This window comes from Drosophila grimshawi, unplaced genomic scaffold (genome assembly GCF_018153295.1).
Source record: "Drosophila grimshawi isolate 15287-2541.00 unplaced genomic scaffold, ASM1815329v1 contig_311, whole genome shotgun sequence".
NCBI classification, from domain to species: domain Eukaryota; kingdom Metazoa; phylum Arthropoda; class Insecta; order Diptera; family Drosophilidae; genus Drosophila; species Drosophila grimshawi.
The window spans coordinates 24,448,787-24,462,134 of NW_025063098.1; the positions used below are offsets into that span (position 1 = coordinate 24,448,787).

The following is a 13,348-nucleotide window of genomic DNA, read 5'->3' on the forward strand; positions in this document are numbered from 1 at the left end:
TATTAATATAATTATTATTATTATTATTGTATTATTATCATATTTGTGCAATTTATGCTGAAATATTTTGAAGTGGTCCAAAAGTGCATTACTAATATAATATATTCAATATTGCACAATACAATTAGCAATTTCTAGTAACAATAAAGCACAAAATATTTATAACAAAAAGAAGAAAAAAATCAAAAGCAAAAGAAGAAAGAAGAAAGAAGGAAAATATTGAGTGCGTGTCATTTAAATGATTTAAAGGATTTCCCTCCCCTCTCTAAAACGTGCAACGTGAATTGGAAACATCATTTCGCCGTTAAACGTCAATGTCGTCGTCCGAGGATTAAAGTAGCAGCTTACATTTATGTGAATATGTATAGATATATACAGATGCATATATAGTCTGGAGCAGCATCGCATCGGGTGTCACATATCGCACTTGCGGCCAGCGAGGCACGTCTGACGAATGCGGCTTAAATTTAATTGAAACGCGACCCAAAATCCAAAATCCCAAGCAGCTAATACGAAGTTTCACTCTGCCCTCAAGCTGAATCAACAGTTTTTTGACCAGATATATTTCTACACATAATATATATATATATGTATATATATATAATGTTAATCACATTACAATAAAAAAGAAAAAACGCAATACCAGCAATCAGAAACCAAAGTTCCAACATTTCTTTATATACAACACAAAGTTGATAAAAAAAAAATAAAAAATAAAAATAAAAAAACAGAAAAAGAGTTGTTTTTTATTTGTTTGCCTCTCGTTTCTACCGAAAAGGAAATAAAATATAATATATAAAAAATATATTAATATAATAAAGTATAGGGGCTATAGCGAGCTTATCAGCAGCCCGGATAAAATACAACGGCAAGATTGTGCGTGTGTGTATATGTGTGTGTGTGTGTGTATGTGGATGTGTTTGTCATCTGTGCAAAAGCAACAATAACTACAACAACAACAACAACAACAACAACAACAGCAACAGCAAATAAATAACTTCATAATCGGCACAACAAGCGATTACAACAAAATGGTGGTTCTGGAAACCGCTAGCGCTTTACTGGGCGGCCCCTACGCCCAGGGCGCCCCTGCCCTGAAAATGGTGCAAAAACGGTATATTGGATTACACCAGTGGCTGGGACCCATACGCAAAGAGCTAAAGGAGCATATTGTAAGTGTTCCCAAAAAAAAAAAAAACAAAAAAAAATTAAGAAAAAATATATATTTAAAACAGCAATGAAATTTAACCAACATTAAATTGTGATTTTTTTTTGTAACAATCAAATAGAAATGTGTGATTTTTTCAAACTAAAATAAAACCACAAAGTGTGATAAGTCAAATATCTAAAAACACAAATTTCCCCAGTGCTTTTTATTTTCCTTTGTTCTTTATTCGATAAGAACTTTGTCGCAAGTGTAGACGACTCATAAATGTGTGGCAAGTTCACTTCATATTTAAATCTTGACTTATGCGCAATTCAATGAAAAAATGTCTTGATTTTAGTTCCTTTTGACGAACTGCAAATTTTTGGAGTCTAACAAGAAAAGGTTGGGTTTTACTGGTTTTTGTTGAAACTTGTTGATCATCAAAGGAGAAACATATTCTTCAAGTGAAATGCAATTTCAAGAAATGCTTGTAAAATTTTATCGGGCGGCTTTGTACAAAAAAAAAAATAAAAATAAAGTTAGAAAATTTAAAAAAAAATCACTACACGCCACAGATTAAAGCGTCTCCACACCAGCGACCTCTGGATTAATGTGCAACAAATGCAATATTTAATGTTATGTATTATCTGTTAAAACCAGCTCTATTAATGCTTTTAGCCTTTTAATAAGTTTATTAATGCTTAAAATATAAATGCTCTTTATAAAAAAAAAAAAACATAAACATAAATAAATTTAATAAATTTGTTTGTTAGTTTTGAATGAAGTAAAATCAAGTAAACACAGGAAATAAATTTAAATTTGTTATTTTGGAATGAAATAAGACAAAGTTTTTTGATACACATTGGCTTTTCTTTCTGTGTACCATTTAAATATTTATTTGACTGCAATTTACTGAGTTCAATTTTAAAGAACATAAAAATTAACAGCTTTAAACTTTCAAATTTTGTAAGATTTGCGTTAAAAATTAATTCACTTGATTAAAGGCTGACTTCAGTTTTTCCCACAACACTTTTGAATTTTCGATATCGATTTCAATTTTAATTTATTTGTTTTGAGCCTGTAATTCTTGTATATATTTCTAATTATTTCCGTTCATTGTTGCCTCTGTTGATGTTTTTCTTGTCGTTGTTGTTGTTATTTTCACTTGTCACACTCTCCTTTTGGCCAAATTGGATACCCCTTCGACACAACCAGCTAAGCCCAGCACAGCCCAGCACACCAATGTTGCCCCACCAATTTTGTTGTCCATTTCAATTTCGTTGCAAGCATTTTCACATTGATTGCGTGTGCTTTGTTTTTGTATTGAGTTGTTGTTGTTGTTGTTGCTGTTAGTTTGCATTGATTGATTGACAATTTGATTGATTATATGCCAAATTTCCTTTTATACAACTTATATACTCCAGATATCGCCCAATCTGTAATTGTTGCACACTTTTTTTGATTATAAACAACGGAAAAAAAAGGAGAAAAAGGTTGAACGGGTATTGGAATTGAATTGGAGTTGGCTTGATGCTTGTTAGCTGGTTAACTTAGGGATCTGTTTTTTTTTTCTTTCTTTTTTTGCCAGTCTATTTGGCGTAGTGCTATTTACGAGCTAGGTTTCCCAGTCCCTGGTCCAAGACTAATGAGCATCCATTACTCATTTGGCTGCGATGCAACCAGCAACAAGCAGAACTCGAAGCCAAGGTCTGCTCTATTAGAAGAGTTGTGTGTTTTGCCTGTGGGGGAAGGATCCTGGGAGAGGGTGGTGGGGGAGAGATGAAGGTGTGCTGTGTGCTAGAAGAGAGGGAAAAGCGAAGGGATAGGTAAAGGAGTGTCTTTAGGGATGTGGCAGGCGGCCTAATTAATGTGTGTGCACTAAATTTATGACCAGCGGCTTAAGCAGCTTATGAATTATGCCTCTGCGGGGGGGTTGTACGGCGGTGGGGTGGTGGGGTCGCCGAGGTATGTGCTGGGTACGGGTTGGCATAAAAAAAAGAAGAGGAAGTTTTCTGTTTGGTCTGTGTGCATTTTCCAATTGAGTGATTTATGCGCTTGCAAAATGCATTTAAAATGCGGTTGCTGCCTGCCTGCCATAAAGTAACAGCTCACAGCGACTGAGAGACAGAGACAGAGAGAGATAAAGAGAGAGAGTGAGAGAGGGAGAGGGAGAGAGATGGAGAAACACATGCAGCTCATTAAGCTGCAACAAAGACAAAAGCATTAATGGCACCTGCAAACAGAGACAGAGATAGTTAAGTTGTAAATGAGTGAGTGAGAGAGTGAGAGCGAGAGAGCAATAGGTGCTTATTGAAGGACTTTGAGACTCAATGTACACTGGGCCAGATTAACATCATTTCTGTGGCAGAATAGCTACGATTTCGAATTCAGATTGATTCTAGGGAAGCTAACAGATATGTAGATTGAAATATCTTTGCAAGTACAAAGTAAAATTCAAGCAGCTATCTTTCGACTGATTTTTGCCATGGCAACTATATAGGATATAGTAGTCTGAACTCGTTCATTTTATGTTTATTAGGCAATTTAATGATAATATCTTGTTAAACAAATAAAGTGATCACAAAAAGGTCATCTTCCGACCGATTGTTCCTATGGGAACTATTGGATATAGTCGAATGCAATGGCATACCAAAATGTGGATCTGGCGCAGTGTGCAGTGTAAACATAAATAGATTATGTGGCCTATTCTGTGGAGGTGGTGTGAAGTAAATTACTTCAGTTTTGAGTGATACAAATTAATGGTGTACAATTGGCCTGAAGGAGCCGAAAGAGTTTGCTTAGCAGCAGACGCAAGCTGAATTAAATTGGCTAAATATTTGTTTACAAATTGTTAAATGTGGGTGCTGTGTGTGTGTGTGAGTGTGTGTTATTTTGAGCAGCTTATGCTGCAACTGTAACCAGAACAATGTGCTTAACTGCAGCTTCTACCTGCCACCCTGCACCCTCTCTCTCCCTAACTATCTATGTGATGCATTACGTATACGTTATGTGTGCGTCGACTGCTGCTCAAGTTACATGTATACACACAAACACACACAAACACACACACACACACTGACATGCTGAACTCGCATTTGTTAAGTGCCCCGTAACGTGGCACTGGGAATTGTGACAAGTCAGAGAATTGTGACCTGATATCGATGCATTGCCGTGACTGCGAATTGCCATTGTTCCAAACGAGATATCGGCTTTCATTTAACGAGAACAGTCTATATTCCCTATTGAGAAAGAGAGAAAGTGAGACAGAGACAGAGACAGAGAGAGATAGAAATAGATAACGAGCGAGAGAGAGAGAGACAACTTGCATAGATTATGAAACAGAAATATGAAGTGTGATTAAAAAGCAGATAGAACCTTGAGTATATTTTCCAGCAACTTGACACATAACAAAAAGAATTGGGAAAATGTACACAAATATAACGGATAGCTTATAAAGCTGAAACGTAACAAAAAATAATGTTTATACTTAATACTTGAAACATAAAAATTAACAGAGAATGTGAGAAAAATAAGCACAAACAAAAAAACCAAATAATAAAGGAATAAAAAAGTATTTAAAAAATGATGTTAAAGAAATAACAATATTAAAAACAAAATAATGAAAAATTACCAATTTTAGAATAAGAATCTCTGCTTAACTTTTGCTTAAACAATTTAAAGAAATTATTGAAAATATATTCAATAATTAATAATTGCTTGAGACGAGAGTGCTTCACTTAAAGTTACTCTGCTCAAGGGAGCAAACTTGCCGATTTATTATTATTTTTGTAACCTGAACCCATTAAAGGATATACTAGTTAATATAAGTCCAGTACAGCATACAAAGTTGTAGTTATTAGTTATTATTATTTTATACTGCAAAAGTGCAGTTACAAATTGAACAATTTAGCTTAAAGCGTTATTATTTATTAAATTTGACGTTGATGATAACATTTTTTATGAATGCACAACTCATAAAACAGAAGCCAAATCACAAAACGATTTTTCGAGTGATTTATGATACGGCAAATAAGGTTAATATTTTGTTGGACAATTAACGAAAACAGAAATAATGTTTAGCTTGCCAACCAAATCGGATTAACTAGTCTTCAGTTTAAATAAACAAAACAAATGATTAAAGAAAATGTATCTCAACAAAGAATTGACCAATATTATGCTCATGGTTATGCTCATGTTTTCTATAAGTCCGCTAACAACAGCACCCCTCTCCCTCCGTCCGTTAGCCAATGACTTGTCTTCATGCTGGTCAACTTTCCAAGTTGCTTATTACCTTAACCGTCAAAAACAGTAAATACTATCATTTGCTCTATTGCTCTAACCATTTTTAGCGTTAACACGCTCTTTCTCTCCGCATTTTTAGTTTTGACCCGTTTTTAAAAGCTGTTAAAGACCACAAACTGTCTAACGATAGCTGTCATTAGACATGCGCTCTTCAAACTCCCCTCTGTCTGTCTGACTGACTGATTGACTGAGTGACTGACTGACTGATTGACTGACTGATTGACTGAGTTGTACAACTTGAGAACTTCACACAAGAGAAACAGTGAAAAGCGCTTCAAGCGACTTGCCAAAGAGGCTTTTCAAAATAATAATAATAATCATAATAATAATAAAACAAGCTGCAAATTGCAAAAAGGGAGAAACAAATTCTTTTATGTAGAAAAATGAACCAGCCACGTTCTGCTTAGCAATTCCCCTTCCCCCACTTCACTCCTCATTGAAGTTTGCCTCTTTTTTTCGCCTGATTCTATAAATGTCGTTAAAAAAAAGTTGCTGTTGTTGTTGTTGTTGCATGTCTTGTGCCCGACTTGCATCTCCTTGCTCTGTTTCTGTCTCGGTGTGGTCTTAGCTTGGTTCTTTTATTATTTATTTTTTTTGCAACCTACTAGGACTTGTGTAGCACCAGCTGCCCATTTAAATGTTGTACAAAATGTGTCTTGGCCGCTTCAGGGCGGCCGCTCTTCAGTTGTGCTGCCCCTTCAGCTTTCTACTAACTAAAAGTTGCCTGCGTCGCCTGCGTCTACTTGTTTATTGCTCCACTGATGCAACTTCAGTGGGGCGGCTTCTCTGATATGCTTTATGCAATTGCACAACTGAAATTGTGTACGGAGGGTGTCTCCTTGACGTCTTCTTCCTGTTCACTCTGCTGCTTTATTGACCACTTGGCTTTAGCCTGCTCTTAACTCCCACCCATTCCCATTATAATTTAATTATTGTGTTTGCCATGCATCGCCATGCATGCAATTGCATTGTTTATGTGCAATTGTTGGGTTGGCTTCTTGAGCGCCAAGCCTACCAACAATTAGAGCACCTAACTTTCTATGAAACAATCGCAACTCAAACTCATCGTCAACATGCGCAACAACTGCAACAACTGCAACAACAAACTGTCAGCTGACAATGTATCTTTAAAATGAGGCCAAGAGACAAAGTCAATGCTTGCAGTGTGCACTTCATTAACTTGTAGCATTACTATTATAATTATTATCATTATTATTTTTCTTTTTGTACATCACATTAGCTAGAGAAAAGAGAGAGAGAGGGGGAGAGAGAGAGAGAGAGACAGAGATGGAGATATAGACAGGAAGAGATACAGTAGATTTATGTTGCTGTTGACTTTTGTTTCAGAATATTGAATAATTTTTACTAAGAACAACATTTTTATTAGTTAATGTAGATTTTTTGTATATAAATATTTGATGAATATCAACAGTCGAATATATATAGCTATATACGATCTCATATATTCCGCAGCTCGAAGTTTTCTTTTCATTTTATCAATAATTGCTGCCGTTTCGCGAATATCGATACTTATCGATTTTCGATAGCAATAAAATAGCAATAATTTGAAAGGCAGACCTTTCAAATTGATATATAATAAACATAAACATTATGCAGATATCGCTGGAATATTTATATACAACATTAACTCAAAATCATCTTGAATATAGATAAAAACTTTTATTTTTTTTTTAGCTAATCTTTTATTAAAAGTCATCAACTGAAATTAGTATTTTATGCTTAGTGGTTTGACTCCATATTATTTTGCAAAAGTATCTATCTGTGCACGTTTATCTTTATCTGCGTATCTCGCTTTGTGTGCAATTTCAACAGAGTTTTTGCTGCTTGTTAGTTGCTGAGCTTTCTGCGATGTTTGTTTGTTTGTTTGTTTTTTTTCTTTCGCATATGTTGCACATTATTATGTTGTGCTCATTCCCTTTCACATATGCATTCGCATTCATATCTGCATTTCTTGGGGATGGACAGGGTGGGGTGGGAGGGGTTCTTTGCGCAGCTGTGAGTTTTTCCTGCGTTATTTTTTTTTATTTTTCATAAATTAAAAGTTAATAAAAGCCGCAGGTAGCTCTAATTTATTTTTAATATTTATTTTTATGTTCGCCGACCCGCGCTCTGCGTGCAAAATTGCAGAATTTGCTGTAATGAGTGCGAACAGGGGCTGTTGGGGGTGTGTGCGTGTGTGTGTGTGAGTGTGTGTGTGGAGAGGAGTCTCATCTTTGTTGCCCCCTCTTTGCTGTTTACTCATTTTTTAATATGGGGTGCAGAGAGAATATCTGGCTGCTTTTGCTCTTGGCTGCGGTGAAAATTGCGGCAAATTAGTTATCGCAACATGTTTGCGCATGCATGCATGTGTGTGTGTGTGTGTGTGTGTGTGTGTGAATATGTGATTTTCTTTGCTTGTAGCTTTAACGAGTTTATGCTTAGTTGAATGTGCAGCAGCTATATGGTTGGCATGGGATTGACTCAAGAATGCCGGAGATATAGCGAATTGCTCGCTGCTTTTTTTCTGTCGTTGTCTTTTTTGTTGTTTTCTGTCTTTGAGCTTACATTTTGGTCAGGTGAAAACTGGAGCAATGGCAGCCAGCAGAGAAACTTGCTGAGCCAGCTGCTGAGCCGTGCTTATGTGTGTGTGTGTGTGTGTGTGGGAATGTGTATTACATTTAAGAATATAAACACGAAAGAAATGCCAGTGATTTTAAGCAAATATTTTATTGAATGTGATGTGTAATAATAATAATATTTCCTAAGGCAATTTAAATGCAATACAAAAGTAAAAATATTAAAAATGTTAACATGCTGAATCCATTAAAAAAAATGGCAAAAAAATAGAACTTGAAATGTTATTGATCAACTGCTCAAATTTCATTAAGATCGCATAAGATGCAAAAAATGCTATATATAAAAACATATTCTTTCATTGATCTCATTGATCTCATAAATATCGTATATCTTTATCATCATCATAGCAATTATATACATCAATTTCTTTGAGGTATATTTTTGAGCACTTTTAATTTAAAAATGAAAATCCCTATATATGTATATATATATATATATTCTGGATTTTTTGTTTGCTTTTAGCTGACTTGCCATAAAATGTGTCCACATTGATTAAATCCAATTAAATGCACTTGCCCAATGTATTCTTTCGCCCAGACAGAAAAGTCTTTGACTTTTTTACACACACTCGCAGCGCACACACACACACACACACACACACACTCACACACACACATACGGATACACCTGGCTCGTAATTATGTTCCAATCTTGGGTGTCTAGAGTCTGGACCTCGGCTACCTCCATGGGCCAACTTTAATGAACTTAACTCAATCTCTATTGCAATTGCAATTTCAATTTCAATTTCAATCGCAGTTGCGGTTCCAGTTCCAGTTGCAGTTGCAGCATTTTTTAATTAATTTTGTGTCAACGCTGGCGAAAATCCAAAAAAGTTTGCCTTAATTATGACTTTCTCGTGGGGCGTGGAACGTGTTTCAATTTCAGCTTAAGGGCCAAGTCCAAAGCGATAGAGTTATTAACAACATGTGTTACCGCCAGACAGTTGCCAGGGAACGAATAAAATGGCATGAAAAGAATGGGGAGGGGGTCAACAACTGCTTGAGTTTATGGCCAGCCATGAAACTTGGCCGTAATAGCAACAACGTATAACGTGCAACGTACAACGTACAACGTAGAACGTACAACGTGCAACATATAACGTGCCATGCTCTACTTGGAAGTCTCAACTTGCAATTTGATTATCTTCTGCTCTCAATTACAAAATCGCAACAAAGTTTTTTTTTTTCTCCAACTCAAACACAGCTCAAAACAATCAAGAGGGGAAGGGGGGTGTATTGGGTCACATTAATGGACTGGGTTGGGTTGCTGCCTCAAAGAGCATAATTAATGTGGAACGAAACGGAATGGATTGGAATTGGAATTGAAGTAAAGTTCAAGTTGCAGCTGAGTGGCACAAACATAAGTCAACTATAAAGCGGAACCAAACTGAAAGCAACTCGAAAGTTAAACTTAACTAAAAGCAAATGGAATTAAACTAAGAATCTCCCGAGGCATGCACAAATTGTCTTTCGAATGTTTGCGCTACAAAAGAAGCGCATGAAAAGTTAAAAAAGTATTTAGCAAGTTTTCTTTAGCAAACGTGAACGTGTAGAAAGCATAAGAAGATGAAGAAGAAGAAAGTACAACTTCAATAAAATTAATTTTATTTTAAGACAGTTGCTGAGATTTTCATACCCTTTTTCCATTTCAATTCTGATTTGTTACGACCCTGAAATTATTGTTGTTCTTTGAGTCAGTTGGGTCATATTTAAGTCAAGACTTTTTCAAGGTGACACATGAATGATTTGAAGTGACAACCAACCAAATTCTATCTAACCCAAGCCGAGGAGGAGCCAACTCCCCTGAAAAAAGGAAAAGAGTGCAAAACTTTAGTCTAAATAATGGGACCAAAGTTGGGAGCTCAGCTGTGTAAATTAGGTTAATTAAAAATTGCTCGAGGTCACTTGCTCTTCCTCTCTCTCTCTCTCTCTCTCTCTCTCTCTCTCCCTCGTTTATTTCTGTCTCTCTCACGTAAGTCGCACTTGGAATCTCGTTAAAGGAGGATGGAGTCCTTGACAACAAATGATAATTGGCAAATAAAATGAAAACGAAAGAGTGAGAGAGACAGAGACAGAGAGAGAGAGAGAGAGAGAGAGAGATGGAAATATTAAAAATGACAACGAAAAGTGCGTCGCAAACTTTTTCAATTAAAGTTAATATTTTTTGGTGCCAGACGCTTTTGCTTCCTGCCTTAAACGTTGTCAAAAGAGCGGCACAAATTGAATTTTGATCGATATATAATGCATGCATGCCAAGTGAGATGGGGGGAGATGGGGCTGAGGAAGTCTGATGAGTGGTCTTAGCAGAGGCAGGAAGTAGCCGTGCATAGCAAAATGACAGCAAATTAGCAGGCAAAAAAGGTCAACTTGGCCATAGATGATGCGATGTGTTGGAATTCAGATTAGGTGGCAAAAAGGTTATTGGATTCGTTTGCTTAAAGGATGAAAGCAGGCTGTCAGAAACAGAAAATATCAGGCAAGATGCAACAAAACGTGGCAGGTCATTGACTTGCAGAACGAACAAATTGATAAGGCACAAATAAATATCAAATCTTGAGAAATCTTAATTTTAAAGCAAGAATAATTTAATTATAATTTATTTAGTCAACAGAAACTATGTGCAAAAATAATCTCTTCCCACCAAACTTGTCGCTTCAATGTGGAATTCTTGTTTGTGTGTCGCTTTACAAGTCAACATGCATATTATTAAGTCAATAAATATTTAGTTACTGGCTTAAAGACTGTTTGTATGTATATATTTTCAGTTATAGATTCTCGCATCTCAATTTTAAAGCAACAACTTTTTGGCTCTACATCAATTTCACAATTTGAGAAAAGAGAGAAATATTGTGCTGAGCAAATTCGATATGCATATTGGCCAGTATTTGCTGGTTGGCAGCGTTTGCTTGCTTGCATCCAACAATCTATCAGCTATTCACGCAGAGCACAACCCCACCATCTAAACCTCCACCCACCCCACCCCCTCAAACACATCCGCTTGCCGTTGTTCGCTATTGCCAAACCCACATTCAGCGCTGGCTCTCTTCAACAAAAAAAAAAAACAAAACGCAAAAATTCCGATGGGAACCAGACAGCCTGTTTCATTTGCCTCGTTGCGTTTGTTTCCTCTCTAGTTGCCGCCCAACTGCCCGCTCTTCTGCATGATCAACCCACCTCTGCTAACGCGCCCACTTCACTTTACAGAATGTTTGACACATAAAACGCAGCGCCACGCCTCCCCCTTGTCCCCTCCCTTCTCTTCTCACTTTGCCAAATACGCCCCTACCTTCCTTGTCTGCCGTCGTCCCTTTTTTCTTTGTTGTTTTTGTTATTGCTGCTGTCTCTGGCATATTGTAAAACATGTTGAACATTAAACGAAATGGTGATGAAAAAATCAAGTAAAATAGAAAATTCACGCGCGAGTTTATTGAACCACAGCCAGTTGAGAGAGAGAGAGAGAGAGAGACATCGGCAAACTAGGCAGCAAATACCAAACCGCTCAAGTACCCCCATCCCCATCCCACCCCCATTAAGTACACACATCAAAATATTTGAATGGAAACTAACCAAAGTAACAGCAGCAGCAGCAGCAGCATTAGTTGTTGCAACACACCCCTCAGCTATACCTGTGTCCCGCTCTCAGTCCCCAAGCAATCGCACTCGACCTGTATAGTTCCCTAGCCATAAGCACTTGATGCTGGGCATCATTTCAGTTTCAGTTCGAATACAAAAATTGTCTGACTGCCCTGTCTGTCCCTGTTGCAACTGTCCGTCCCTGCTACAGCTGCCCCTGTTCTCTTCCAGCTGTCTCCTGCCTGCCTCCCTTCTAGTTGAGCCTGTGTGTTTTGTTGCTGTTGCATTTTGTGCGCTGCTGCATATAAAATCGATCATTTTCCGCTCAAATGTGCAGAAAATTACGTATACAGTATATATATATATATATTTATATTTATTATATATTATTATGTTGGCCTGCTCTTACTCTTCCTCTTCCACTTCTTTTTTTCCATTTGAATTTTGTCTGTTTTGCATGTTTTGCATGTTTTTTATATTGTTTGGCATTAACCATATGCCAAAGTTCAAATTTAATTCTTTTGCTTGGGCTTTTATTGCCACCAAAGTGCGTATGAGTGTGTGGCAGGCAGAGATGAAACGCATTTGATAAAACCTCTCTAAGAGCATTAAATATATAGCTTTAGTTATTGCTAGAACTGAAAAAAAATAAATAAAATATGGTTGTGAAATTGACTGCTAACCATTAAGATTAGTAAAGAAGAAATGAAATGAAACTGTTTAAAATTGAATAAAATATAACTAGCAACTGCTTGCAACATATTCAAGGCTGAATAACTATTTACCAGATGAGATTTTAAAAATAAATATCAAATTACGCAAAACTATCACAGCTCACATTACACCTACATCAAAAGATTCATTTATCTCTATAATTATAGATTAAATATTATTTACGCACAAATTCAAAATTTCTATCAATGAAGTGTTACAAATTCATTTTCGATACAACTTGGCGCAAATATCAAACGAAAAACCTAATAAACAAATTAATGGACAAATAGACATGGCAAAAAAAAAAAAGAATAAGTAAAAAATAAAAGAAAAAATATGCGTAAAAGGAGAAACAAATGTTGTCATAATTTCGTTTTGGTGTTCCATTTCCATGTTTGATTTGAGTTCTTTTTGTTGTCATCTCAAATATCAACGATTTTTTTTCATTCCTTTTTTTTTCTTCTTTATAACTTATTTATAATCATTTCGTGTGTGGTAGCCCTCAATGTCAATGACCCAGGGCAATGTGTGCCGCCGACTTGGGCTTCAAACCAAAAAAGAGAAAAAAAAACAGAAAAAAAAAACGTGGCCAAGACAACGAAATGAAGTCGACAGTAGAGCAGCTGTTGGCCTAAAGTTTTGTGGCCCATGTCATTTGAATTTCTATTCCCCTGCCTTCTCTCTTTATATCTATCTGTCTGAAGTTATTCCCTCTTCACTTTTCACACTGTCTGTGTATTATGTATTCATGTCTAGAGAGATTCATGTAACGAGAATATTACGATTCGGTCAAATACCTTTTGAAGTGCATGTGGCCAGCAGCTAAGAGTCAGTAAGTCAATTGTCAGCACTTGAAATACATTTCGAACTTGTTTGTATTTTTTCGACTTTGTTTTTTTGTTGTTCTTTTTGCTAACCGGTTTTAAATACACTTTTTAATTGTAATGTTTTTTATTTATTAGATGTGGTCAAAAAT

General features: G+C 36.2%; 1 protein-coding gene across 4 annotated transcripts in view; it reads left to right on the forward strand.

Moving 5' to 3' along the window:
- The first annotated feature begins 952 nt into the window (after positions 1-952).
- Positions 953-13,348, forward strand: part of LOC6568094 (maternal protein pumilio) — a 106,126-nt gene continuing 93,730 nt past the window's right edge. For 2 of the 4 annotated variants that reach the window (XM_032740791.2, XM_032740792.2), the window contains exon 1: positions 953-1,172. In XM_032740791.2, coding sequence (XP_032596682.1) covers positions 1,032-1,172 — 141 coding nt within the window. In that variant the 5' untranslated portion in view covers positions 953-1,031. The remainder of the gene's footprint in view (positions 1,173-13,348) is intronic. The other 2 variants (XM_043215253.1, XM_032740793.2) reach the window with 1 other exon arrangement.